General features: G+C 41.2%; 2 protein-coding genes across 2 annotated transcripts; one reads left to right on the forward strand and one right to left on the reverse strand.

The window, feature by feature from the left end:
- Positions 1-2,601: 2,601 nt before the first annotated feature.
- Positions 2,602-6,670, reverse strand: exd1 (exonuclease 3'-5' domain containing 1). Its single transcript, XM_030787419.1, has 9 exons — positions 6,538-6,670; positions 6,168-6,236; positions 5,293-5,363; positions 4,984-5,070; positions 4,773-4,877; positions 4,602-4,682; positions 4,230-4,373; positions 3,559-3,750; positions 2,602-3,357 (listed from the first exon to the last, which is right to left on the reverse strand). The coding sequence occupies exons 1-9, from the start codon at positions 6,668-6,670 to the stop codon at positions 2,602-2,604; spliced, it is 1,638 nt and encodes a 545-aa protein (XP_030643279.1).
- A 3,204-nt stretch (positions 6,671-9,874) lies between these two features.
- LOC115813390 (RAS guanyl-releasing protein 1-like) lies at positions 9,875-25,990 on the forward strand. Its single transcript, XM_030776039.1, has 17 exons — positions 9,875-9,987; positions 10,682-10,857; positions 15,189-15,294; positions 17,503-17,565; positions 17,999-18,130; positions 18,433-18,586; positions 18,880-19,053; positions 20,021-20,137; positions 20,699-20,974; positions 21,409-21,489; positions 21,828-21,932; positions 22,249-22,358; positions 23,065-23,209; positions 23,397-23,433; positions 24,169-24,306; positions 25,208-25,557; positions 25,856-25,990. The coding sequence occupies exons 1-17, from the start codon at positions 9,875-9,877 to the stop codon at positions 25,988-25,990; spliced, it is 2,412 nt and encodes an 803-aa protein (XP_030631899.1).
- The last annotated feature ends 1,806 nt before the right edge of the window (positions 25,991-27,796 follow it).

A 27,796-nucleotide genomic window follows, 5' to 3' on the forward strand; every position in this document is an offset into this window, starting at 1 on the left:
TCTTTGTTAGGGATATAGCTGGTCTGGAGAGTGGGCTGACATTAGGGCAAAAGAGATAAGAGAGAGAATGAGAGACAAAGCTTTTTTTTTTTTTCTTGGTAGGCTTCTTCTAGATTCTACAATGTAAGAATGGATTCTAGAACATGAATGTAATTTTCTGGTTCCCTAGAAACTAAGAATGGATTCTAAGAACATGAATGTAATTTTCTGGTTCGGTAGAGCTTAGTTCATAGGTGATATTTCTCATTGCAAACCAAAATCAAACAAAAACAAACAAACAAGCAAAAACTGGTCGTCTATCAAATTGTGGGAATTCAAAGTTTGGCTTGAGTATAATAAGGCTGTTCTTAGGTGAGTCAGTCATATTTCCCCTGTACCAGGTATTCCACATCATCCATCATGGCATATCTTACCCTTGGGAATTAAAAACAAATATTAGGAACAATTGGTCTTTAGCAGAAAGCGACAAGTTTTTTTTTATGGATGTCTTTGAAACAGAATGTCTTTGTGACAGACAATGGGTGGTGACATGTGATTTACACTGTTTTCATGTGTATCTTTCTGTGGGGAATGTGACAGATCAGGATGAATAAACACTATAGAACCGACCCAAACAAAAAAAGAGAAAAGAAAGTAAATAAAACTCCCGGGCAGCTGTGTTTGCTCTGATGGAAATAATCTCATCGCTGTAAACTCCATCCTAAATATGTATTCTCGTTTTCCAGAAACTCTCTGGGCCTCAGTGAGTCAAACTGACAAAGAAACACTGTTGTTACAAATACTGGACACAAATAACATTTCTGGCCATAAAAACGTGTTTTCTCAGCGTCTTACTTTTTTTTTTTTTTTTTACAATTATACATATTCTGACCAAATAAAAAGTCTTTTGTTTTTATTTTTAGCAGTGCCCGTCTCAGTCTTGAATGATTGGTCATTTGAATCGGAGCTTCTGTGTATCCAGACGCGTCACTAACTACCATCTAATATTCTTCTCACGCAATTCAACAAATCCTGCCGTGGTTCGTGAGTTATGGAAAAAGACGAGGCTAAAATTTCTACACGGGGGTTCAATGATTTCTCTGAAACGCTTCTGTGCTTGGGGGGAGGATGTCGCCCCTGGCTTTATATTTGGCTCGGGAGTCTCTTCGTCTTTATCTCTTAGTTAATTAAAAACCTACTTCATCTGCTTCGTGCTTTCAATTACTGCCCACGGCAAGGGTCCGGCCTTCCATATGAAGATAAACACCACAATAAAACGTGATAAATGAGGCGCTATTAGTCATACCATTCCCACTATTATACATTCTCTCTTTCTTTTAATATCCTGTTTCCATTCTTTAAAAAAAAAGATTCCTCGGGAAAAAAACCCAAAAACCTTTCAGTCCGTTTAACGCGAGTGTAATATCCGTGTCAGTCTATCTCAGGAAGGTGTTTATAGGTTGATGATACAATCTTCTTGTCCCTCGTGAAGCACAGCAGGTGTTGGTGCACTTGATTGTCATTACAAGGACAACAAGGCGTAATTAATCGTGCTGGAGGCTAACATCGGTCTAATAACAAATCTAGACCAGGCCTGCAGTTAACTGCCAACTAAAGTGCCCTCTCAAGTCAAGTTATCTGTGACGGAAAGAGCGTTGCAGAACAACTGTTTTTGTTAAACATACAAGTTTTTTGTTTCCAGCTTTACTAACTCCGACTGTAAGGACATATGAGCGTCCATTCATTTTAACTGATGCATCCTCCCTCTTAGACAGAGTTTCGTGATGAAAGTTCGAATTCTAAATTTAAATAACGGCAGATCAGACGTAAAAGCGTTCTTTAACAACATCTGCAATGGTACTTTCAATTCTGTAACTTGTGTTTACTCTTTCAATGTTCGCCTATCTTAAATTAATATTATGAAACCCCATTTTCCACAAAGAGCATGGCACCTTGCCTAATGGTAGCCATGCATCACTCTAAAAAATGTTTTCCTTAATCTACCAACAACCACAGTCATGGATCATAAACTGTCACACGTAATATGTGTGTGAGGACTTTATTCCCATTTAATTGTAGGAAGTATCTGGATTATAATCATTGCTCATATGCACCCAAATTTCAACAGAACCCCAGTGGAACCAAACTCAAACGTGAGTTTATTGAACAGGTATTAAACAGCAAACACAAGCCAGCACCAACATAAAGTCAACATAAACACATAAGGTCATTATAAAGAAACTGTTTCTCTCCTCTTTCTATCAGTGTGTTACACTGCTGAAAGTAATGATCTGCCATGAAACAACAAAAGATTGAGACAAAAGTGATCCAAAGTGATATGTATTATACATACATACATACATACATATATATATATGTGTGTGTGTGTGTGTGTGTGTGTGTATATCCCCCCCCTTTCTTTTAAGCCAACACCGCCATCTGCTGGTCACTTATACAACATGAACACATATGCTCAAAGGGTCCACAGCCTAAGTAAACTGAAATAAATAACGAACACTGTCGCGTATATGCAGTAATCTTAGCTCAGTAAACATACGATAAAATACACAGGTGAACAAGTTAATCTGTAAAAAAAAAAAAATTATATTCTCTGCTTCCTCCTTATTTGTCATTTCTGAAGGTGCAAAAGGAGAGATTGAGAGGTGAAGTCAAGATTTGAGGTCTCTGGTGGAGCCTGCTTTCAGCAGCTGGCATGGGAGCGAGGCAGACATCCTGTTTGGTCACTCCTTCCATGGTGGAGAGGGGCTTTGAGATAGAGGAGCCCACCATTACCTCTGTCTCTGCCTTCTCTCCCACGCTCCGGGTCTGCACAGGGCCCTGGGCCAGGATGGGGAGGGAGAGTCCTCGTCCTATGCTGGGTAAGGTGGCGAGTTTCGGGGCAAGGGTGAATGTAGAGGTGGGCACGGGTGTGTGGGCGCATGTCGTCTCGTCATCTGATAGTGTTGCGCTCCTCATTGTGTCCATCACTGCCTCCAACAGTCCTGAGCCTCCTGTTGAAGATACTGGTGTGTCTGCCAAGCATGTCTCCTTCCTGGGGCCCACGGTGGTTGCCCCTAGCGATAGGGTTGTGGGTGAAAGATAACCGCTCTGACCTGTGATGTCACTGTTGTTGTCTGCCGACGCCTGTAGTCCTGTCTGTGCTTTGGTTTCCTCTGGCTGGGATCCAGGACTGAGTTGACCATGCTCACTCGGGCCAGAGGTCCGTGAGATCGAAGCCTCTGGGTGGGGTGAGGGTTTTGGGTTGGAGCGGTCCAACAGGCCCTCCTCAGTCATAGGATAGCGCTCCACTGCCCAATCCCGGCGTTCCCGCCAAATCACCAGAAGCTCCTGAAGCTCTTTCGGAAGCTTAAGGCCACTCTGATTCAGAAGGAATACAAAATTGAGACACGTATGAGAAATAACATGTCAACAGCAAGAAACCTGCTATTTCAGCTAACAACTAGCACATGCTATCTTCTTCTCCTCTCCCCCTAGAAAAACGAAATTCAACACAGTATGAAATATTCATTTGTCATGTCTTTATCTCACCTTTTTTCTTTTGCTTAACCTTTACTTTACCTTGCCAATGTACTGCACGTGGACGTACTCATCTTTGCTGCAGCCCAAGTAAGAATCAACCAGACTGGTGTAATCGTACATCAGTGCATCCAGAAGCACCAGACGTAAAGGTTGCAGATGGACAACTGACAAGGACATGACCTTCAACAGGGACACGGGGCAAGGTCGAACATACCACAGCTCTTTGTCCTCCTGTCAGTCAAAGTCATCAAAGGCAACAAAGAGACATGAACTATGAACACTTACATCTTATACTGTTCTTCTCTCAGCCTGGCCAAGGGAGTTTTCAGAGGTCAGTTTTAGACTTTTCATATGCATTTCAAAGACTGATGTAAGGTGAAGATGCGATATAACTAAAAACACTACCCTTCACAGAGTAACTCTCTACTTCTCACAAAGCAGACCACAAAATTTCATACAGACTAATCCTGACCCTTTCGCTGAAGCCCAATTCAAGCAGCTTCAAATAGGTTCAATAAACTTATTTAATATGGGAGTCACCATTAAGCCAAAAGTATAAGGGAGTACATTACAAATGGTAATACTGATGATACCCAAAGAGTCAATTCATATTCATTAGAAGGTACCTGGGAAAAGGAACCATCCAAAATATCCATACAGATGAATGAAGTCCAGGGGCAAAAAAAAACAAACCCTGAATGTGTTTGTACCTTAGTGAGCTGAGACTTGGTTTTCAGAGAGGAGGTGTGACTGGCTGGTATTTTTAAGTAAAGACTGAGGACTTCCTGTAGGGTGCTAAGCCTGTCTGGCAGAAAGCCTCCGGTCTCTGTGTAGAAGTACATCACATCAGCAACCTGTCAGAGAAAACAGGAATCAGGACCCCCACGACAACACTGCAAATCTGAGACGCTTTAAGGAAAGAAACACAAAAAAGTCTAATGTTCTAAGGCTCCATGAAAGAAAAAAGAAAAAAAACCCAAAAAAATCAAAACCTCCCCAAAAAGGGTGCGATTAGAAGACAGTGTTATATTAATCTTATGTTAATGTTCTTGAAATAATGTTCTTGTGGGTTCCTCTGGTACCTGTGTGTCGAACACATTGGTGAGATTCACCCCAAATTGAGCAACGAGACATCTGGCAATACCCCGGCAGTCGTGAACGACCTACAGGCACACCACACATCGGTCAGAAACACTTCATATCTTAAGTCGAGAAAACATCACTTATTTCATTCTAATCTGTACATAACTGACCTTCAATATGTGGTTGTTCTCCAGAATCATGGACAAGCCATTCTTAAAAGCTCTGGCTCCTAGCAACAGGATGTCAAAGAGGTAAACCTTCTTCTTAGTGGCAATCTGTGTGTTAAACCATAAGGTTATACCAAGTCGAGGTGTTTAAAATATGTCACATGTAGTTATTGGTAAGTGGACGTGAGGTCGGACGGATAGTTTGCTTACTGACCTGAAGCCAGCAGAGTCTCTCCTGGTGAAATTCTCCAACACCGTCAGTTCCTATTCCGATAACCTGCTGTTTACGAATATGCATCACCTGAGAAAGGAGACCAGACACATTATGAATGTACTGACGCAGAAGATAATTATCTGCCCTACATTCAAATTACTCAGCTCTTCTTCTTCCCTTTTTTTTTTTTTTTTTAAAAAGGAAATTCAGCCCACATATTTTCTGCACTAATACGTGGTTGGGTATTAACATGAGATAAGATAGTTTTTGATTGGACAGTGCGATTAACCAAAGGTTCAAAGCACTCACAGCAGGTCCAAACATCTCACGGAAATCATCAATGACCGCAAAGCTGACACACTCTTCATCATCGTCAACATCTAGGACAGGAGATGCCACAGTCACTACATCATTTAACCTGATGCGTGAAGACAATCGAGTATTACTTCCAAACTGCGAAGGCTGAAGTAATGTAAAAGAAAAGAAAGGTGGGAGCTGCATTCTGTGTGAATGAATACATCCAAAGAGTGCACGCACACTTGTTTTTCATATTGTTGTAACATTTGAACAACCAACAATGAGGATTAAATCTGCTTCACTGGATGAAAGAGCAGAGTTTCAAGACTCTAATAATTAGCATTCTCGTTTGGGCAGCAGGGCTACAACATGGAGATAAGGTTTGGCCGCTAACTGAAATCTTGTTTTAGTTAGTATGAACTACAAGGCATGTAAAAATGTAAACTGACCAAATATTCTATTCTTTGCGAAGGGTTGACACTCTGGTATGGTGAACTGGCCGTCAAGACAGTAATCACCTGCACAGTCGCTGTCAGAGATCCATTTCAGAGAAAGAAAGGAAGACAGAGAGAAAGACAGAAAATGGATAGACGAATGAGCGAATTAATGGATGGATGGACTTATGTTTGGATGCCTGACTGGATGATGACTGTTAGATGTGCATGCGGTGATCGAACAATACAGATAAGTAATCAGTCTTCAATATGGCCCGTCATGAAAACTTAATTACTTACGGACGTTCCTGGTTAACACCATTAAGCAATTCCACTGTAAACACAAAACACACAAACAAGTCAATAAGTCTGATAGGAGCAAAATGATCACACGTTTTGGTTTAACCCAGGATGGAAACGGGTACGTTTTTAAAAACTTGACTGTCTACTTGCCATTCTGAATTTCGTGTCCAAAGAACAGTTTCACACCTGGGAATTTTCTTCCGCTGTTCACCTCTTCGACTATAACAGACACATATCTAACTGTTAGGCAAATTTCGCAACGATCGGACGATGGCCTGCTTTTCTGACAGGGACAACTTATGACGAAACGTATTTCTTAGTTTTCTCAGATCTGCTTGCTGATTTTTCCTGATTGCTGGATGAGATCAATGCTGCATCTAAATGCTGAGTCTATGCTGCAAAATGCTAATGGCGGGCCTAGTTTAAGTACTATCATTACATTAGTTGACCACTAAAGCAGAATTATCGTTGTGTGGCAGCTAGCCATCACTTGCACTTGATAAACAGGACATGATCTTACCACTTTCTAAAATAATTGTTTTGTTGAGGTTGATTCGTTGAATAATTCCCACGAATGTCGCACTCTTAAGAGTAAGTTTGACACGTTTTCTCTTGAAGCTCTCTAGAAACTGGTGGTCTTCCAGACAATCCATTTTGAGGTAGTCCTACTGAGTTTTTGTTTTTGATCTTGCTGTGAGTGGAGCTGCAGTCGTAACGTATGAGTTAATGTATGTCAAAGCGATTGACGTAACGCTGTATTGGTATTGCGTCCTTACAGCCCATTGTTATATGAAATGCATTTACATCCGTAATATTTACGATAACGGCTTTTAGTAACTTTCGAAAGTTGCATTGCTTTATTTTCCCGACTGATGGATACGACGAATTCGTGCCCATAAAAAGACCGTAAAACCCCTCACACTCATCTCCCCCCTCCCACCAAAAGCTTCTGTCCTAACGGTTAACTGTTGGCTTATTGCATGCTTTTCATATATTTGCTTATTCACTCATCTCATTAAAGTATTCCTATTAGACTAAATAAATATCTTTGCTGTCCGAAAAGCCTGCAAATTGTTTTAAAAAAAAATTAAAGTAAATATTTAAGGCCACCAACACTATGCTACTAAAGCTCTGGACATAAGGTAGAGTATCTTTAAACAAGATAATGAAAATAGAAAGGAAACGGTTATTTAAAAATTGCAAACCTTCATGAATTAATTTACAATGATTCAGAAAACTGATCCACTTATTAAAGGCATTGATTTACCCTGTAGAGGTCCCTGTTGAGCAAATACTGACACAAGTTTGATTTTTGTTTTTAAATCTCAGTTTACAGGACCCTCTTTATAACATCTTGCCGTTCTAACCCAGCAGTAACACACCTTATTTGAATTGTCTGCCTCTAATTAAGCCCTTGGTTAGCACAACCGGGCATATTAATATTGGGATACACAAAATGGGCTTTTCTTTTGCTTTACAACGCTATTTGACTCTCAAGTACATGACAGATAAGTAAATAATTACTTTTCCATACAAGGGAATGTCATACAACACCAAGTGTTAAGTAATTTGCTTAAGTATTTGCTTGAATGGTTTTGTGTGACTGAATTTCTTGCATTCTGAAACAGACACCTGAAAGTTTCTGAAAGAAAAAGCTAAAATGTTATGTTTACTCTGTGCTTTGTGGGCCCAAATGAATTTGCATAGCACAACTTTAGCCTACACTAAGAAGGTGTAGACGTGACTCAGTGCAACCTTCAGTTTTGATGCAGAGGAGGTAGTACCTATTCCCAAACGTTTTTCAAAATGAAACCACAAACGTCACACATTTAAAATGTCAAGACATGAGTGAAAGCAAGCTTGGGAACCATCTTTGCTTGTGAGTGAGGCGTTTTGGATAAATATCGCCTTTACAGGTTGTTGAATTATTGTATGACCACTATGAGAAAAAAAAAAATAAAGGTTTTGATAAAATATATTGAAATCAGAGGACAATTTAATAGACTGCTAATTAAGTAAGGTTTGGATTCAGCCTGGGCTGGCTTTTTCAGAGGTTTGCTCTTACAGTATCCTCCACAGGAAGTCAACGTGTTAGAACGGTTAAAGCAAATGTTTGAATCACATGTTCCATATTAAACAATGATAAGTCATTATGGTATCAGACAAATTTGCCAGGCGTGGTTGTGTCACTAGTGGGACGGACTCTAGCTTTGATTCAGTTACTATGTTCTGCAGTTATGACGCTCAGACATAAAAACCATGTTTGCTTTTCTTCTCAAAGTGGCGAAAAAAGAAGCTTGAAAATACTTTGTCTTTCATCACACAAGGGGTAAGGTGTTTTTCTTTGTTACATTCGACGTGTTTCTATCAGCAAGTAAAAATTGTGCCTTTTAAAAAGGTGTTTGTTTTTGTTTCCCACAGAGCTGTACTGCATTAGGCTGAATGGAAAAACTATATGTAAATACAGTCTGTTCTGGTATTCTGTTGCCTGCTTGATGTGAGCTTTTTGTATATATAGAAATATTTACCACTTATGTCTTAAGAACCAGTCAGTTTTCCGTACTGAGGGTTTCAGTGGGTTTTGAAAATCAAGACATCCCCCTTTGTGGAGATAGTAAGAGTTATTTGAGTAAACAGCCTCAAACAGACATTTTGTATTTCAGTGGCCAGTTTTGGGAGCGTGTTTTGACAACCTGATTTATGTGAACTGTATCGCCATGTATTCACTCATAACTTTCCACCCTTCACAGTCACCTCTCGTCACAGATGTTAAAACAGCCTCTTGTTGAAAATCTTGGAGAATTTTTACGTTAGTATTGATTTACAATTTAGAAATGAGGAAATCTGTGCTATTCGTTGGTCCTGTCTCTGCTTGTGACTTAAGTCCACAAACGCCAGCGTCTGCCATAAGATTGGCTCTTGCATTCCCGTAACACACCCTGCACATTCCATAGTAGGAAGTTTCCACTGGCTCAAGTTAGGACAACAAACAGCGCAGCTTCCAGGTAGAACCCCCCGCCCTGACGTAACTCTAACCACACCTTCAGTGATGGCTTGCTTGGTCTTTAGCAGGCCTAAGATATGATACAATTTCAATGGTAACACGGTGCAGGTTCACTGTTGAAGTCATTGGCGCTCTGAGGAGGTCATGAGAGAAATACAGGAGGAAAGGGACTTGATACTTTCAAGGACTCACCCGTTAACGCGGTTCCCACCCCTTCTCTGGGTCATTCAAAAGGGGCTTTTGTTTAATCCAGATCTCAACCGTATCAGACATACTGACCTTCAGTCATTCAGAAAAGTGACAAAGCACAGTCAGACAAATTCATTTCAGTGCAATGTCATAGCATGATTCATCAAATGTTATGATGTCTAGTTCTAAAAGGCTTAAACAGAGTGGGGGTTGCTTAGGATGGGATTTTCCATGACAACAGGGGTCTTCTTTAAATCAAGACGCATCCTGTATAAATTCCACAGATTTTTTTTTGGAAAAAATGAAATAGAAATGTATGAAGATTTGACTTAATAGCTGATTTATGAGAGGAGTGGGGGTGGGTTTTTTGGCCTCCAAAACTCCTCTGAGTATGACTCATGTGCAGTTCGTATGACATCAAAACAGCGAATAATCAAAAAGAACACATTTTATTGGAGCGCAAATCCTTGTTCGTAGATTGGCAGCGGGCGCACGTTCAAAACAACTTCAGCAGAAGTGTGTAACCGCCCACACTGATGCGTTTTAAATGTGTGTCATCCACTTTGACAAGTCAGAACAATGGTAAGCTCCCCGCAACCACACTGTGACTCGCAGAAAGAAGAAGTGTTCATAATGCGAGGCAGACGTTAGGAGTGGAGCAGAGATGGATAGCTTGGTCGCACCACTTGTTGCTCAGTACCTTTCTATGAGCTACCAGGCTAAAGAAAATGAACAAAATGAACCTGTGGGCTCTAACGCAAAGGAAAGAGAAAATACGTGAGTTCATTTGATTGCTTACAAGTATTGCTTTTTGTCGAGGACATTTTTCCTTTCTCCTTTCAGTTTTGTCGGCACATTTTCAGTGTGATTTATGTTGTATTCAAACGCTCGCTACGTAAATAAGAGATTGGGCACTTTGTTTCGACATTCCGTTATGACACGTAATATTTTGTTCGTTCAATATCGTCAGGAAAACAGAAGTTATTGTCGCTGAAGTAGTCGAGATAAGGATTGTGAAAGAAAAAGATCTATCGATAGTGGTTGCCTGCGCCCAATGATTTACGTTGCATTGAATATTTACGTAGACAATTCAGTTGAGTTCAAATGGTTCACTATCGTATGAGTTTGAATTTCAGATCATGTAGCGAGTTACTTGGTAAATGTGCAATTTACTTGGTAAATCTGCTAATTTAACTATTTTGTTTATCAAACGGTAGTAACCTGGTGCCTGAAGCACCCTATGTGAAAAGCTACGTTAACAGTTGTTTTTATGTTTACTTACGTCTTAACTCATTGAAGTGACAGAAGTTGATGATAGTTAAAAAAAAATTACAGTTGAAATGGTAAGGTACCTTTCTTTCACGTTTAACACCCCTCCCCTCTCACCACACAGCACACACACTCACACTCATACACACTTCACAGCATCTCTCTTACCCTGACACCCTCTCCATTCTTATGTCCGTTTCAGACATGTTACTTCAGGATGTACTAACAGAACCAAAGTGTTCCCCCACTATCTAACCCTGGATCAGAGCCGGCCTCAGCAGGGTCCGGTGAGCCCGAGCAGGGTCATGACCCCACTGGGTCAGTTCACCAAAGGGGCCAGCTGGGAAGAGCTTATTCAGGCCTGTGTCCACTCATTTGGTAAGTCAACCAGTTGGAGTTTTTTGACCACTATGTATGGTATGTCTGGTTAATGGCTGGATACATTTTAAAATGTTGGTGTTTTGAAGGGTGGTGTCTTCATGTATGTTTAGGAAGATAATGGAAAAACAGGCTCTAAAAACAACTCACACTTGTGTTTGAAGGCAGTGATACAGTATATTGTGTTTTGTTGTTGTAAGTTTTAACTTACAGGAATCTTCATAATATGAGCTCTGCATGAGAAGGTTTTTTTTAGTCGTTTGTTTAAAGTTTCCAGGAAGCAGCTTTTTCCTATGCTTCGTTTGAAGAGTTTACGGTGAAGCCAGTATCAGTCACGTTCAATGGTTCTCGCTGTTTCTTGTTTTTAACCCTGTGGCAAAAAAAACTCAGTGTCTCTCTGCCTCTCACAAGTGATTTCGAGTAGAGAAACACAGCGACGTTAAGCTGTTACACGAGGAGAAATGCTTTGGGTCTGTATTATGGAAACTGATCTCTGAACTGCAAAAAAACAGTCATGTTGCGTGGGAATTTCATTTGTATGTGTACGCATGTGTGTGTGTTTGTGTCTGACTTTTTTTGTTTAGTTGTTTGATTTTCTTAAAATGCGTTCTCACTGGTAAATTTGCCTAGCTGTTAACGCGATTCACAAATGTTTAGGTCGGCTTTGTGTTTTTTTCGAAAGTGCCTCTGCATTGTTCGGCATTTACATATTGAAGCTATGGCGGCTTGACACAGCCTCCGTTTAGAAGAGCATCAAGGGTATCATAAAGTAGATGAGAGCACTGTCGAAACGAGTAGGGTTTTTTTTTTTTTTTTTTTTTTTCAGCAGGCAAGCTTTCAAAGGACTGTTGCTTGGAGACAAAAATGAAATGAAGAGGTTGATGAAGAGGTAGCACAATAGACTGAATGCCCAGTAACATCCCATAATTACATTAAGCCGTCACGGTGAAGGGAATGAGAACAATAGCTGACATTTGATTTAAGCAGAAAAGACAGATTTCACTGGGAAGGTACTTGTGATACAGTGGATCTGTAAGGGATGGTTGTGGTCTTGTCTTTTGTATTGTTGGAACCTCGCTCAGGATCTTGTCTGAGGCCCTTTTTCTATGGGTCCAGGTGGTGCTGAATGGTTCTGAATGTTGTTCGCTCTATGCAGGTTAAGTGGTCAGACAGCTAGACCGTGACCACATGAAAGCGTTATATAAAATGGAGGATGCTAGGAGAGAGAGGGTCCAACAGTCCAAGGCTGAAAACCCAGCAGTTGCTATAGCACTTCAGAGACCCAGACCCGGGAGCCTGGGGTTCAGACAGCCTTTTGAAATGTGAGAGCGAACGCAAGGGCTATTTGAAGGATTACCTGGACACCGCTTCGATTCGCGGCAGGCAGAAAGGTCAGCTGCCCAAAAGGGGTTCCTCAGATGATGGTCACCTTTTGAAAACGCAAGGCTCTCTGGAGAGCGGATCAATACGGTTTGACATCATCATTCCCTCTCCAGTGGACACACTGATGCTATCAAACAAAAAAAAGCGCGACCCAAATGTGCTTCTCTGCTGTCCTCAGTGAACGCTTCATGCCATCATTCAGAGGCTGCTTATGACACTTTCATCTTAAAATTTTTTATCAGATGTTCTAAGAATGATATGTTTTTCATGACAGATATTGAAAAGAAAAAAATATGGTTTCGTTTGAGCAAAAATGTGCAGTGACGATATCTCGATTTTAGCGACTTTGACAGACAACCCAATGTTTGTTTTCCATCCTCGTGAAAAAAAAAAAAAAAAGAATAGAATCAGAACAACAATAATAGTAGCAGCAACGCTAATAAATAATAATAATAATAATAATAATATACATGCAGGTAAGAATGTTTCCCATACAGAGGTTGATCAGCAGTTTTTCTTGCTGACAGATTCCATTGGATTCATAACTCATGGTGGTGTAACACAATAGGCGTGAGAACTTTCCTTCAGCAGTAGACCCTGTTCCTTCTTGTGGTTTCATACATTCTGGCCTCCTACTGACCTTATGAAATGAAAGAGTTTTTGCTTTTTATATGTTCGTAGTTCAGTGTACATACGTGCAGGTTTTCGTGCGGCTATACCAGTATGTAAGCGTGGTGGAATAAATGGAAAAGAGGGGACTTTTGACAGAACAGATGAAAAATGATGATAACATCTTCAAAAACAAACCTACTGTAGCATTTCCTGCTCCCAGACAATTGAGTAGTTCAGCTCAGTCCCTACCTTTATGAAAACACATAGAGATGGTTTGATGTGTATAGGGAGCATAACCGTGGAACTTGCCTTTTGTACCATTCCCACTGTGACTGGATGCTCTCTCGACTTTCCTGAATCACCCTGGGAATTTCCACTGTCTGTACTTTTGAGCTTTAACTCTGTTTTGTTCTTACTGTATATCTTGTTCGTTGTTTTCTGTGCTGCATTCACAGGTAGGGCTTTGACAGGAACACTTTTTTAATTAGTTTTAATTAGAATCAAAATTCTCCATTTCGTTGGATTTTGAGCACATGATTGAGCTTGCATAAGTGTGTGTGTGTGTGTGTGTGTGTGTGTGTATGTGTGTCAGTGTATCTGAACTGTTTAGTGAGGTGTTGACCATATAAAAACAAGATAAACAGTACTGCGCAGCAGCCTAGAGAGAACAGACAACACAGATTAAATCGATGCCTTGTTGCCATGGAGTCCCAGGTATTTCAAGGAGATGTTGGACCAGTCTCAAGGACCACAAGAAACCAGACTCCGCCTATGGTCCAAAGACAATGGCAGCTGCTCAGGGTCAAAGGTCAACAGCGCTCTCATCTGCTTTAAAATGCATGTTTATGAGTTTAACGGATGTTCCTTTTTAGAACGACTCATAAAAATCTCACTCTGATATGTTCATTTCTCTTTGTTTTGTGGAGTGTAATTGGTGTTTCTATTTTATGCATGGCTATACTCTGCTTCTATGACAGATGATGTGCATGTAAATAGCTACAGTGTGCAACTTTTAAATATATAAAGCAATGCTGTTTTATGTTGTAAACTGTCCCTCTGTAGAAATTCAGTGGTAGAAGAGGGATTTTGAGGAAAATGCTGTAATGTCCTTTCAGCAATTATTAAGCAACTCTTGAAAGTCAATCTGACCATACTGTAATGTTTGTTCAGTTTGCTTTTGAACAGAATGGAATGGGGTGTGTGTTCCTCAAACTGGGATTTCACAAACTAGCCAGCTAACTTGAGCCAAAAGTCAATGAATTGACTTTTAGTGCAGCTGAGGAACTTTCCTGTTGGACAGTGTGTGACTTAAGGTATCTAACTAATTAAGAAGTCAAAATATGTGGAGTAAAGCCACAGTGATGTGGAACATTCAACAGACGGTAATGAGGGGATTTCATTAGAGGATTTGTGTATCACACTTCTGAAGAAGTTCTATGGAGGAAGAGTAAGTAGAAAAGAGGAAGTTGTGTCCAAAACAGAGTGAGAGAGAGAAAGAGAAAGAGAGAGAGAAGGAGGGAAAGACGAGCATTACAAATATGTGAAGTGTAGAAACAGTCTCGAGTAAAACGAGTTAAGCCCCATGTCTGTGAGATAGTCCAGTGTGTAAGACGCGTGATTGAATTGCCACAGAGCTTCTAAAGCACACGTGAATTAAGATTGGCCAGAATTGTTTGTGTGGAATTTTCACAACGCACAGTAAGCTAAGCTGTTTCCTGTCCTCGACATCTTCCCTTTTCTTTCCCACAGAACGCAATAACTATGCATGGGAATGTGTGATTGGATTATTTATTTACTTATTTATTTACTTATACAAGTGAGATTTACCCCATGCTCTTCGGGCCTTCATATCTCTTTCTTTGTTCTTTCTTTTTGCTTTAAATTTACTCAAGTTGCTGATCGCGGTGACATTTCACAAAATGCTGTTTGTAGCTAATACAAGTATTTACTCTTGAACATGAGATGTTTTTGTTTTTAATCATTTCGATGGTCGTTTTTATTGTTTATAGAAACCACTTACATTTCTATCACAAATGGGATGATCAGAAAAGAACCAGGCCTGGAAACACTTGTGAGAGCGAAAACGGGCAGTATAATCTTTTTCGGACCATCCACCGTTTTCTGTAGAATCCATGCTTCTTTCTTGCAGAACTGCTATGATTTCATCTTCCGCTTCATTCTCACTGAAAACTTAACCATATGCTCCTGCAGCTAACAGGAGAACCCTACATAGGTGGATCCATTCATTATTCTCTGCTGAGATAATAAAATGCGGTGTTTTTCGAAGACTAGGCCTGTTTTGTTGTGTGACTCTTATTTTTGTTTTTCCTTCACAGATGCGGATGGCGGTCTGTGTTGTAGCAGCCATCTTCTGAACATCACCTTGACTATGCATAGACTGCTCCTGTCCTCCAGTGAGCTGCTGGACCGACTCCTCTCTCTATATCCTTTACCGCACGGACATTTACGCCACCTGGAGAGGGTGGCAGGTTCTCTGCTGAAGGGCTGTATCTGTTTCAATCATGCTATCTATCTATCTATCTATCTATCTATCTATCTATCTATCTATCTATCTATCTATCTATCTATCTATCTGTCTATCTATCTGTCTATCTATCTGTCTATCTATCTATCTATCTATCTATCTATCTATCTATAGATCTCGGTCAAAGATAAGTTGAGGATCCTGACAGTCTGTTGCTTCAGTTTGGCAGCTTGGTTGTTATTAGCAACCACCACAGAGGAGAATCATAATGCACGTCGGTTTTGCATCATATCTCGGCCTCTTTGATGAATCATTCTAAGCTACTCAGAATGTTACGTTTCAAGTTGTTGATATTGTTGTCATGTTGTGTTTTGTTTTTTTTCCACCCGTATGTCGTATGATCTCGTAACCACAGGCGCTTAACGGCCCTCCAATTTCAGCTTATCACAACATTGCATGAAATTGCTGGCAATGGTTTTAATACATAAACATCTGCAGACCCGATCGCCTAAAAACAATCTGAAAGAGCAATTAATTTGACCATTATCATCATAATAGCCTTTTTGTCCCATATTTTGCGAGACACTTCTGCATTATTCTACGGTTGCTGTACGTTTGAACATGTTTCAGTTCATCTCCATTTCACACTGTCACGCGCGGAATGGAAACGTGGAAACACGAGTCGTGCTTTTTATTTTTAAAGCAGATGAGATAAAAAAAAAAAAAATAGTAATGTATTCATTCAGAACTGTGATTTCAGAGAACACAGAAATACATGTATGAAGCGACTGTGAAGGTCCCTTTGTCCCGGCTGTTAATTGTGGCTTTTATGAAGTCCTCTTCAGCTCGTATCATTTAACTGAGTAGGGCGCTTTTTTTTTTTTTTTTAACGTCAGAGTACCCCCTTTCCCTCCGTACAGACCCTGCTATTTTAACGCCCTCTGGATCCATTGAGCTGAAAAACCCCCCCATAAGAATACATCAAAACACGTTAAAGTGAGGTTGGGATCAAGGAATAGCACAGGAGCCATTAATGCCCTTTCGTGGTGAACACAGGCTGGCTTTGGGTAGAGTGTGGGAGGCACTTCAGCTCCCATGACGCATTAAGCCCTTTTATGCTCATCACTTCAGCTTGATTTCTGCCAGTAGCCGGCTCCGAGAACCTCAAAGTGTCTGGCTATTTTTAACAGTTATTTTATTACAACGCAAAGAGAATGTGCTGTCGAGTTTTTCTGTGTGTGTGTGTGTGAGTGTGTGTGTGTGAGTGTGTGTGAGGAGTGTTTAATCCCAATGTGGTATTGACTGTATGTTTGAAACATATTATACGGTATTTTGTCTGAGGAAAAAGGTCTACAGATAGCCTGACTGGGTAATGTCCACATCTACCGATATAGCATTCTTGAGATTCGTGTTCCTGTGGTCAGTAGTTGAATCTTTGACGATGGTTGTAGGGTACAGAATACATATTAAACCAGAACTCTCTGGCCCCTGTATCTTTGTAATATCCAGCCAGGTGCAGCCCAATTGAAAAAGTCTGTAGAAGTACTTTACTGTATAAGAATAAAAGACACATTGACTTTTTTGTGGGTAGGTGCTAAGGGCTGTCAACCAGAATCTATTTTTGGGGTTGTTGTGTTTTTGTTTTTTTTTTTATACAACAAATAATCCCTGGAGAATTAGACTATGCAAAATACCTAAAGCTTGTCTACACTCTAGCTGATTCATTTACACATGTACTGTAACAGGCTTCCTACTGTCACCCAGCTCTGTCCACCCACACTCTACAAGCCATTAGTACTGGCCTGCTTGTTTGCCTGTTAACAGATGCACAGATGCGCAAAAAAAAAAAAAAAAAAAGAAACAGAAAAAAAGACAAGAGAAAACGAGACCTTTAGCACAATGTTCCACTGACAGTTCGACGTAATGAGAGGGCGATTAATGTCGGCCCACGAACAGTGTGCGCTGTGCGTCAAGCAAGTCACCTCTCTCTCTCTCTCTCTCTCTCTCTCCCTCCCTCTCTCTCTCTCCCTCTCTCTCTCTCTCTCTCTGTCTCTCTCTCTCTCTCTCTCCCTCTGCATTTGCCAGGAGTTTTATAGGCCACAGAAAGTGGGTCTTTTCTGTGTTTTCCATTTGAGGGGCTTTTGTCCTTAATGTTTATTGTTTACGTTCAAAAGCGCTCTGGAGGATGGAAACTCCATAGACTGTCAAAAGATCTGCTACTTCATCAGGTAAGTATTCCTCCCCTCTCTCCCTGAGCTCTAATCCTGTGGGAGTGGATTAAGTAGGTTTTTAAAGAGCTGCAGATAAGAGAGCAAGTCTCTAACGGATGTCCTATTTTAGAGGGGACTCTCTATAAAGCACAATAAGTCTAAATTATGGCCATTAAATGTCAACTAACTTGTAACTTGTAGTTGGATAGTCTGTACAGTTCATCTGAATGACTCACAGTATATTCAGAGACTATGCTGAGTGCTACCAAATAGCAGTAGTATGAAATTGTTCTAGATTATGGTAGAGATATGTACAGGGATTTCCTGTAGTTTGTTTCATATGGGTGCAAGTCCATACGAATCGCACGCGCGAGCGCTCAGGCGTGTGGTCCGACGGACACATTCCTCTGCGCGGGAAAACATGGGCCGTGTGGCTGTCTTTGTCGTCCAGGTATTGGATCAGGGAGTTTTGGACCATGTTCCGCCTGCACAGCAGTTTGGCTGACTCGCTGGAGCAGTTCAGAGAGCTGATGAGGGAGCGGGGGCAGGAAAGACTGTGTCCCCTTCTGGAGACCAAATGGATGTGAGTCATACGACACCAACACTCGGTCTTCACACGTAAATCAACTACCAGGACGAATAGCGGCTGATAGCCGTTAACATCGCAAAAACTTCCGTCTGTTGGCGCGTCGTTGGCAGCGCATCTATGCACTGTGGTAGTTAACGGTCAACGCCGTATAAAAGCAAGCGCTGTAGCATTTGTGTTGTAAAGGTTTTTTCTTTTTACGTGTGTAGATACTGTATTGGGGTGTTTTTAGAAGGCCTCGTAATGTTAAGAGGGATCTCTGTGTGTTCCCCTGATTTGTTTTTTTTGATCTGGCTCAGAGGGGAAAGAGACTGGTCACGGAAAGCCAGTCAGAGGATTAAAGCCAACAGCAGTAAAAAGAGAAAAGTGTCCCTTCTTTTCGATCACCTGGAGCCTGTGGAGCTAGCTGAGCATCTGACCTACCTGGAGTTCAAGTCTTTCAGCAGAATATCAGTGAGTTGAACTACAAATTGGCGTAAACTCAGAAAAACTGTTTCTTGTGGGTACATATCTGGTTAGTTATGACCTTCAGTGCAATGACAGTTTTGACTTGGGCACACCGATAATCAATGATAACAAGATGTCACTCATCACCATCAGATCAGATAAACCATCCTTTACCTCTTGATTTCCTGTAGCTTTTCTTTCATTATAAACTCACGGTAATCTCGCAGTTTTTCATGATGGTTAATAAGAGGATCTAGGCTTTTTTTTTTTTTCACATATTGGAAATGTTGTGCTGTCAGTTTGCAGATTACCAGAACTACATCCGTAATGGATGCATAAAGGAGAACCCCTTTATGGAGCGTTCCATTGCGCTGTGTAATGGTATCTCCCAGTGGGTGCAACTGATGGTGCTCAGCAGACCCACAGCTCAGCTGCGAGCCGAAGTCTTCACCAAATTCATCCATGTCGCTCAGGTACTGTGAGCTTTGTAACCACAACATACCACCACCACCGTATCCGCCCACTGTTACGCAGTCTGCCGACTGCAGACCTCCGGGTTTAACCGATGCCGACACGTTTGCGTGGAGCGTTGTCTTGCAGTGCAAAAATGCTACGCGGTAGAGGCCCCTAAACTGATGTTATGCAATATGTGCCTGGAGTTGCTATTGATTTTTACACGTTTAGGAGGATGCTTTCAGCGCATTAAAGATGCTCGCTTACAGAGAGAACGAGAGAAAAAAGAAGCGAGAGAAAAAGAAGAGAGAGAGGAAAAGAAAATGAATATTAACGAAGTGAGAACACACACCAGTAGATTCTTTTTGGTACTAATGTTGTCACAAAGGTGCTGTAAACCACAGCAGAACGTACAAAACAGAAGTAGAAAAAAAAAACAAAAAAAAAAAAACACCTTGTGGTTAGAGCAAATTATTCTAGCGCTTTACCGCACCATTCAGCTGCAAAGACAGAACGGGGCGGTGCAGACGTATGCAGCGCCGCTCTGAATGAGAAGCCAGAGTATGTGAACTTCAGCAGACCCTTTTCACGGTTTCACTAATGTACTGGTCTGCAGACCTCTTCTCTACGCGCACTTTCACTGAAAGGCCGGTGCATCCCACACCATGAGTATCATCTGTTGCATAAGCTTGCAAATTACTGGCGTACAGGGAAGTAAGACAAAATAATACGTCCAAGAACTGTGCTTCACCTCCGTCGCTCACTGGTATTTGTTGTGCATGTTGCAGAATCCTGGTGTGTGACGCAAACTTCATACGCTCTGAAAGTCACTTTGTGTGTGTGTGTGTGTGTTTATTTTCGTGTGTGTGTGTATTTTCGTGTTTGTGTGTGTTTGTTTTCCTGTGTGTTTGTGTGTGCGTGCGTGTGTGCGTGCGTGTGTGCGTGCGTGTGTGCGTGCGTGTGTGCGTGCGTGTGTGTGTGAGACAGAATCTCCATCAGATGCATAACTTCAACACACTAATGGCAGTAGTAGGAGGACTCTGTCACAGCTCCATCTCCAGACTAAAAGACACAAGCTCATATGTACCCAGTGAAGTTACCAAGGTACAGTATCCTTACAGCGGTGTGTGTGTGCGCGCGTGTGTGTATGAAATTATATCACTGTAGAGCTGCACAGTTCACCACAGGCTTCTCTTTTTAGTATAATAGCATAAACACTCATTGCCAAACTCAAGAAGTTAGTACAATTAAGCCTACCGCAGCAAGTCAGAGTAACTTCCAAAGAGCTAAAATCCCCACTGGAAGGATGCTGTTCTCTTTTTAAACTGATGTGTTCACAAAACAAAATTGTGTTAGAATACAAATATGAACGTGAATAAAGAGCTTGTGGGCTTGACCTAATAGATTGATGATTTGGGAGACACCTGCAGTTATATGTGCTTTTCTAGCAGTTTTAACAAAATCGAGATATAACGCAGCAGCAGTGTTTCCTCAAAGGCTCTACATACTTTCAGTCCGAGTAGAAAGTTCCTTTCTGCACACCATGTTGACATCCAAATGTTTAGCACTGAAAAATGTTGCATCGTGCTGTGACTGACTCGTTAGGCTCATGTGACCTGACCCGACTCTACTCCTCAGATTAACCAAAGCCTTTCCTCTCTACAGGTCCTGAACGAAATGACGGACCTTCTCTCCTCTTCTAGAAACTATGAAAATTACAGACAGGCCTACAGCCGTTGCTCTGGTTTCAAGATTCCCATCCTGGGGGTCCATCTCAAAGACCTGATCACTGTAAACGAGGCTATGACTGATTATGTAGATGACAGCAAGGTCAACGTTCAGAAGCTCCAAGCTCTCTACCATCATATCAATGAACTGATACAGCTGCAGCAGAACCCTCCTCTCCTTGATGCGAACAAAGATCTCGTCCACTTGCTTACAGTCAGTATTCCCATACTTCAGCCTCTGAAAGTATCCGCTTTCTGGTAGCTAGTTACTTAACGCAGTTCTGCTAGCATTGGTTAAGGCTAGCTAGAGGTTTCTTAGGTAACCAGTAGAGACCTTCACATAGCACAAATGGCATTCCATATTGCGGAGATATGTGTAACTGTGAAACTTGTCTTTTTTGCTTGCTCAATTCGAAACTACAGAGCCATGGAGGTGTCATCTACTACTGGCCCTCATCCTGTTAATACCAGTAGTAAGGTTTTAGCCTAAGACTTCCTATTTGACGTGTAGTTTTGAACTTGTGCTGGGCAGATCCTTTTTTTTCTTTTTCTTTTTCATGGCTTTTCCGCGTTCTAAAGATGCAGAATTCCTAGCTTGTCGAAGAAGTATATCCTGTAAAGCTGATTTGAGTTTCTCCAACTTCACAGTTGTCTCTAGATCTGTACTACACTGAAGATGAAATCTATGAGCTTTCCTACAACAGGGAACCAAGGAATCACAGAGCACCTGTGAGTGAAGCATTTTCACTGTTCCAAAGACTAACACATCCACTGGGTCAAAGGGCTGTTACCTTCCACATGCACAAGAGGGGTTTTACATAGAACTTGGTTGGTTTTTAATGACAGCAGGAAATGAAGAGGAGATACTGTTAATGTTAATGTTTATGACAGAGTCATTAAAACGCCCCCTTGTGCATTGTACCGGTACTACATATGACTTAAGACTTCAGACGCAGAGTGGTTGATCAGACTGAGTTTTTTAGAGAATACAGTCGCAGTTGGCCACAGCGATAGTAACTGTTGTCCATTAGGGCAAATCAGTAATGTTTCGATCCCTTTTTTATCAGCCAGCTACCCCCTCCAGACCTCCTGTGGTGGTGGACTGGGCATCAGGCGTGGCTCCCAAGCCGGATCCCAAGACCATTAGCAAACATGTTCAGAGAATGGTGGATGTGAGTGTCCTGTCGTTCAGTATAAAGTCATTTGGTGTATTCTGTCAGTCTCTCCCCTCTCAGTATGTTCTCACGTGAGTCCTGAGAGCTGGGAATCGGATGATGGATGCTGTTCACTTTTATGTGATAGAGAATTATACCTTAACTTTTTTTCTTTTTTTTTTTCACAATAGTCAAAATGATTTTTCAGCTACACCCCTCTATTATATTTTTCCTGATTAAATGAGTTGCATGTGATTTTTGTACCAAATCCATAATTCTTTTAAGTTAATGAAGATGTTTTAAGACATGTTTCTGCTTTTGTTTTCATGGGCAGTCTGTATTTAAAAACTATGACCATGATGAGAATGGCTTCATCTCCCAGGAGGATTTTGAGAAAATCGCTGCCAGTTTTCCCTTCTCCTTCTGTGTGATGGACAAAGAGAAGTAAGTGTAGTTTTTCTTCTGCTTTCACATGACAAACAGACCTGGTTTGCAATAACACACTCACACACACACATTTATTTATATATGTATATGTGTGTATATATATATACACACATACATATGCTATGTATACATATATACACAAAGCATGTTAGAGACAGAGACAGGAAACTATGTTTGTACGTCATAACTGAGTCTAGTGAAACAGGAAGCTATGAGAGTGAACTATGGCACTAAATATAACCTATTTCCTGAAGCAATAGCTATGTGAAACGTGGACTCTAAAAGTGCGCATTTTAAAACTACAAACGAGTTTTTAGTTCTGTAGGTTCTGTAGGTGCTGGACTGTGTTAATGGTCCTTATGTTCTTCTCTGGAAGACTGCATAAAAAATATTCAATTTCGATGTCCAGTTGTGAACTAATATAGCACTATTAACAAATCTGTTTGTACCCCAGTTGTCAGATATGTTGTAGGTATTTAGCCCTTTTAACAAATCCAGATGTTTTTGGTCCTTGTAAAACCAAGTTCATTTTTTCCAGATTTGGTCAGATTTCTATTTGCTAGCTACCAATCAATAAGTCAGGTTGTCACCATTAAGCTAATCCTAAATGAGTAATTAGTTAATTAGGCCCTTAGAGTTGCTAGACCATAAGCTGAAATCAGCAGAAGCAGTGATACATGTTGTTCTGTGTCTTCACCGTAAGGGAGGGTTTGATCAGCAGAGAGGAGATCACAGCGTATTTCATGCGCGCGAGCGTCATCTGCTCCAAGCTCGGCCTGGGGTTCGTCCACAACTTCCAGGAGACCACTTACATGAAACCGACCTTCTGCGACAACTGCTCAGGATTCGTAAGCCTCAAAGATACTATCACTATCCCTTTTAGTGCCACTGTTTACTGATAACAGCAGTGTTCTGTGTTTTTTTTGTTGTTGTTGTTGTTGTTGTTTTTCTGTTTTTTTCTCTTTTTTTTTTCTTCAGCGTCATAACCATACCATCTACACCGTTCTCACTTCTCATATTTTTCATCTCTTACAGCTGTGGGGAGTAATAAAGCAAGGCTACAGATGCAGAGGTGATTTTTCTCTCACTTTAATGTCCATTTTCTGTTAATCAATCAGTTCACTTTAAATCAAAATAGGGTCCATAAGACAACCACAAATGCAGACAATATTCACTATGCCAGTTATATAGAATCAATAAAAGGTGATAGAAAAAGGGGGGGGTATGGGGGGGGTGGCAGGAGGGGGGGGGCGATCTTAAAAATGACGCACGTATGTTTTCTGGCCAACATTCAAGCTCTACCAGTCATCGCACGATGTTCGGAACTTACGAACCGGTGTTTTTTGGTGCATTTGTAAGCTGGGTTGCGTGCATTGTGGTGGAGGCTTTGAGTTATAAAAAGAGCAGTGGGAACTGAGAGGCTCAGTGAGGTGTGTAGAGAGGGTGACAGGTAAAACGCTAAAAGACAACGCTTTATCTGTGGTTTCTGTAAATGCAGTCTGGAGCCTCTATCGCGCTGCACTTGAAAGACTTTCGAGAGTGCATTCAAAACCGCATTGTAGTTTTCCCCCTCTCTGAAGCTCAAAACTGTCAACAGTCTCGCGTTATAATCGTTTACCATCATCACGGTTTCCCGTATGTGTTTATCCCTTTTACGATTTCAGATGAAAGCTCATTCTGAAAATGATAATAACAGGTGTTAATAATAAAAAAAAAAAAAAACCAAACATAATTTGGTTTTTGTGTTATACTTGTTCAAAACATCTGTGGTGCTAACGCAGTCACCTTGACTTGCCCTTTGTTACAGACTGTGGGATGAACTGTCATAAGTTATGTAAGGACCAGGTTGCATTTGAGTGCAAGAAGAATGCCAAAATCACCAGTAATGTGGACAGTAGTTCAATGCCGAATGCTACAGAGGCTGCAGGACACAGAGGCCATGAAGGTGAGGTGGCACACACTCGTGAGAATGTGTTGCATGTGGTCAGGCAATACACGAACATATCTACCCACACACACACACACAGACAGACATGCAAGTGCAAGCACACACACACGCACACATACAGAGTCAAAGTCAAGGTGAGCTGACAGACATGAAGGTATTTCTGTGGTTTAGGAACTCAACACTGAAATGCGCGTCGGCCCGTCTGTATTGCAATGTCCAACCTGCGTTTACTACACATCACCAGAGGAGGGCATCATTTTTTTCCACTCGAGTCTGCATGTATTAACCGCAGACAGACAGCGCCAGCCACGCCACAAGAAAGATCATTGCCTCCTTTCATACTGGATAACTGCAAAATAGAAATAATCAAAACTAAGATAATTAATCGAAAGTAAGATAATTAATCTGAACGACAAGACGTCATTAAAGTCGGACCTGACTCATCTGACCATAGAAAGCCAAGTGAAAAATTCAGTTTCTATGAGAAAGGGGGGGGGGGGGCAGACCGAGTGGATGCAGGTAGATGGGTGCTAAATGATTTTAAGAGAACAGTGCTGGGTAATTTCCCCCATGTGGGTGTTGTGTAAAGGTCACCCACACTGCCTCACAACAATCAGGGAACAGCCTGTTTTACAGTAACTCATCTGTGAATTTTCAGAAACGATCAAAAATATATTGACAATGACATGAGCTCCAGCACACAGATGTTCTTAAAAGTCTTCCTGTTTAGGCAGGGTTTATATCGTGTGAAAGAATGTTCCAGAAGTGTTTTTTTTTTTTTCCTTCCAAAATTATTTGTCTGACCAAAAAAAAAAAAAACCCAACATAAAATGTCCAGATGAGTTTGATGGCATAGTAGGAAATCAATCTCGTTTACTTGTTTTGTTTCCAGCTGCAGTATCTGAGGAAGCACAGTTCACGTACCCATCTGAGGAACCGACAGATCCCGGTTCTGAACGGCCAAAGCGTCCGAGTCCCGAATCTTCGTCCCCTTCTCACCACAAGCCCCACAACGTGCTGACCAGATTCCTTGGGGTCCACAAAGCGACACAGACAGAGAATCCACCCTCCACCCCTGAGCCCGTTCGACCCCAGGCCTGCCTGCTTTCTCCTGGGCCTTCCTCCCTGACCCCGTGCCCCAGCCCGGTGCCTGTGCGGAAGCGTGCCTACGCCAAGTGGGAGAACAGGGCATCCACAGTTCTCACCCCTCCTGAGGAAAGTAAGCCAACGTATGAGGATTTGGAAAAGGTGAGGTCCACATTTACATGGCGTTTTTTTTTTTTTTTTAATTGCTCTTCCAGGCCTGAATGAGCCCAGAAACAATCATACATAATAAAAGTGTTTTGAACTAATTTTCTCTAATTAGTATTAAAATAGCATTGTTTTGTTTGTCACTGATAATAACATTGCTAATGAATATCGGTTATGCGCATATATTTGGATACACACACCCACATACATACATACATATATATATAAAATGTTACATTACCACTGCCTACTACTTGTCAGAATCCTGACATGTTACATTTGTGTGTATTTTCAGGAGAACAGGTGTTTCCAGAAAAGCAATGAGACACTTCGTCGGAAACTGAAAGAGGCAGAGCGAGAGGTGGAGATCCTGAAGACTCTACTGAAGAGGCAAGCTCTTCATCTTGTCGAGGAAGACTCCTCTTCATAACTGACACTGCAACCTGCAAGCCCAGGCTGTATTAAAACGTCTGTTGTTGTCTTATAGTCCAATTCTCATCCCGTTAGCCCAATGGGGTACAGAACAGAAAAGGCAACCGGGTTATAACTGGTTTCCAGGGACACAGAACTGATAGATGGAACCCATCACCTCGTCTGAAGAAGAGGAGTGTTGAATGTGAGAATGAGACCAACTCACATTCAGGAGGACACAGATGAAAGACAGTTTTCAAGATGTTATCTATTGCATCTGATGATGCCAAGCAAGTCTAATAGTATTTTAAATGTATCCTAATATGTACAATTATATGTAAAATGCTTTAAAATTCGCTACAATTATTTATTGTTGAAACACTACAAGACCGGTCTGATGTAAATTATATCCAGAGTGCTGAACTTTTTTTTTTTTTAATACGCCATTCATTATTTAAGTATGTTTACTGTTGTGAATTTTATTATCCAGATATCAGTGTACAGACTAACGTCTGAAAGCTTCTGCTCAGGTTTTACCGTATTTAAGGATCACCGGGGGGGGGGCTAGCTCAATCAACTTGCATCAAAAATCAGTTCTAACCATGAAATCTGAAATACGGTTTTTTGTTTTTTTTTTTGGACATCTTGTTCGGGGTTGTTTGTTTCTGTGGCCTTTTCTAACTTTGTGGGTACAGAAAGTGCATGGATTCCCACAGTGAAATGTCAAAGTTAAAAATAACGCCATTCCTCCCCTACGTTGTTACTTGCTAGGCGTGACTTTATGGGGCATTTTTCTTAATGTCTACTCGTATAAATGCTGTCGTGATCTATGTACCAGTTAGACACTCAGTGCTTAACATAAAAATAAACCTGTATGGTATTAAACAAGTATGATCCCAGTGTGACAAACTCAGTGAAAGTATCTCTCTTTAAACAATTCATAGGTTCAATTCTACATCTTAACGTTCTCCTGTGTTGAGCTCTCTCTTCCTGCTCTTAAACACTCTTTGTTCACACAACCAAAAACAAACTTGTCAAAAAAGCAACCAAAGAAGATTTAATTGCCAATTCTGAGAACCGATATTTGTCTCGTGGAAACAATATATAAAATATGGCGCGCTTTTGTAAAGTGTCCAAAACCATTTCCCCCCTCCTCCTATTAAGTGTATTATACTTTTGGCACCTAACTGGGGGTGTTGAGGGTCATTAAATTCATTTTCTGAACTGAAACTTTTCTTCACCTTCATCGTCGAGCTCACCAGTAATTGAAACAGAAAACACATTCTGTTCTCAAACAAGAGATTTTATTATGCCTTTTGGCAGGTACACTACACAACTGTAGTGGCGAAGTTTGAGTCACAGTTGCAGTCATCGCACTCGAGCAGTGACCATAGTCCAGACCAACGTTCGCTCCCTACCTCCAAAGAAGCTGTGAGCTGCGGTAAAATTATGTTCAAGTAGGCACAGATTTGAGGACGCGTCAACATCCGAAAGAGCAAGACAAACTCCGGGGATTAATAACCAAATTATCATAGGGGCTCCAACTCGCCCATCTGCCTAGAAAATGCTTTTCCGTGTGCGCTTACTTAAGCGTAATCATATTAATTGTCTACAGGCATATGGTTTGCAGGAGCGATGTTTGTCAGAATGCTAGGCGGCGTTCAGAAATCTGTAAGAAGACGGTGTCCAAGCATTACCTAAATGGATTCTCGTCAGTGGGTAGGTTCTGAAAGTTCCTCCTTATTCTGACATCATGCAATGTGTGATATTTGTCGACATTACAGTATACCACATTCCGTGACAGGCTGCAAGACTGCGTCTCAAA

The sequence above is a fragment of the Chanos chanos genome, chromosome 1 (genome assembly GCF_902362185.1).
Source record: "Chanos chanos chromosome 1, fChaCha1.1, whole genome shotgun sequence".
NCBI classification, from domain to species: Eukaryota; Metazoa; Chordata; class Actinopteri; order Gonorynchiformes; family Chanidae; genus Chanos; species Chanos chanos.